The sequence below is a fragment of the Plasmopara halstedii genome, assembly GCF_900000015.1.
Source record: "Plasmopara halstedii genome assembly, contig: Scaffold_110, whole genome shotgun sequence".
NCBI lineage: Eukaryota > Oomycota > Peronosporomycetes > Peronosporales > Peronosporaceae > Plasmopara > Plasmopara halstedii.
This window is the reverse complement of record NW_020187031.1, coordinates 1,206,338-1,206,982: the sequence shown is the minus strand read 5'-3', so window position 1 is coordinate 1,206,982 and position 645 is coordinate 1,206,338. Positions and strand designations below refer to the sequence as shown.

Here is a 645-nt window from a genome sequence, read left to right as displayed (position 1 = left end):
TGACACCTGCATTAACGTTTCCATTTGTGTCAATAGGAGCACTTAGTTTGCTGAGCAACTTTTCTGGTGGAATCCGACCGTTAGTCCATACTTCAAACAGCTCGTTTTGTAGATCGGCGACAGATAATTTAGACGCTAGCCGGTCGTTTTTTTTAATGCTACTGATGCTTTGTATGCGAAATATCGCAGCTGACGTACCTTATATAGGGAGTTGTCAAAGATTGACCAGATGAAGTCGCTGAAAGTCTCTAATTTGAAAAGAGCAGTGTTAGCGCTGTCAATCTTGCTAAACTTTAACAGGTCAAAGACTCTCTTCATAGAATACGCATGCGTATCCCAATAATTGAGTCGCTCATGGTACATCGTCGACGCAAATACTTTCGTGTGGGGCAAAATCATCGCATTCGCTAGCGCTTCTGTCACACCGTTTTCTCCGTAAGTCCTTGTAAATTCTTCAAGTACCAAGGGTTTGATACTTGGAAAAATTTTAGCAATATATTCGTGGAAAATCTCCAATTTTCCGCTCGTCAATGCGTCATCGGGGCCAAATTGAAGTCGGCCCCACACTGAAAAAACAAAGCGTTTTTCATTCCAGTGGTCAAATAAACTCGCTTTCAGGGGGTCAACAATATCAACGGCGTTTTG

The 645-nt window shown here is 42.3% G+C and overlaps 1 protein-coding gene across 1 annotated transcript in view; it reads left to right on the top strand.

Moving 5' to 3' along the window:
- Window positions 1-530: 530 nt before the first annotated feature.
- PHALS_00256 (uncharacterized protein) overlaps window positions 531-645 on the top strand; it is a gene marked incomplete at both ends in the record, with an annotated part of 856 nt that continues 741 nt past the window's right edge. Inside the window, one exon of the mRNA XM_024729669.1 lies at window positions 531-639. Coding sequence (XP_024572301.1) covers window positions 531-639 — 109 coding nt within the window. The remainder of the gene's footprint in view (window positions 640-645) is intronic.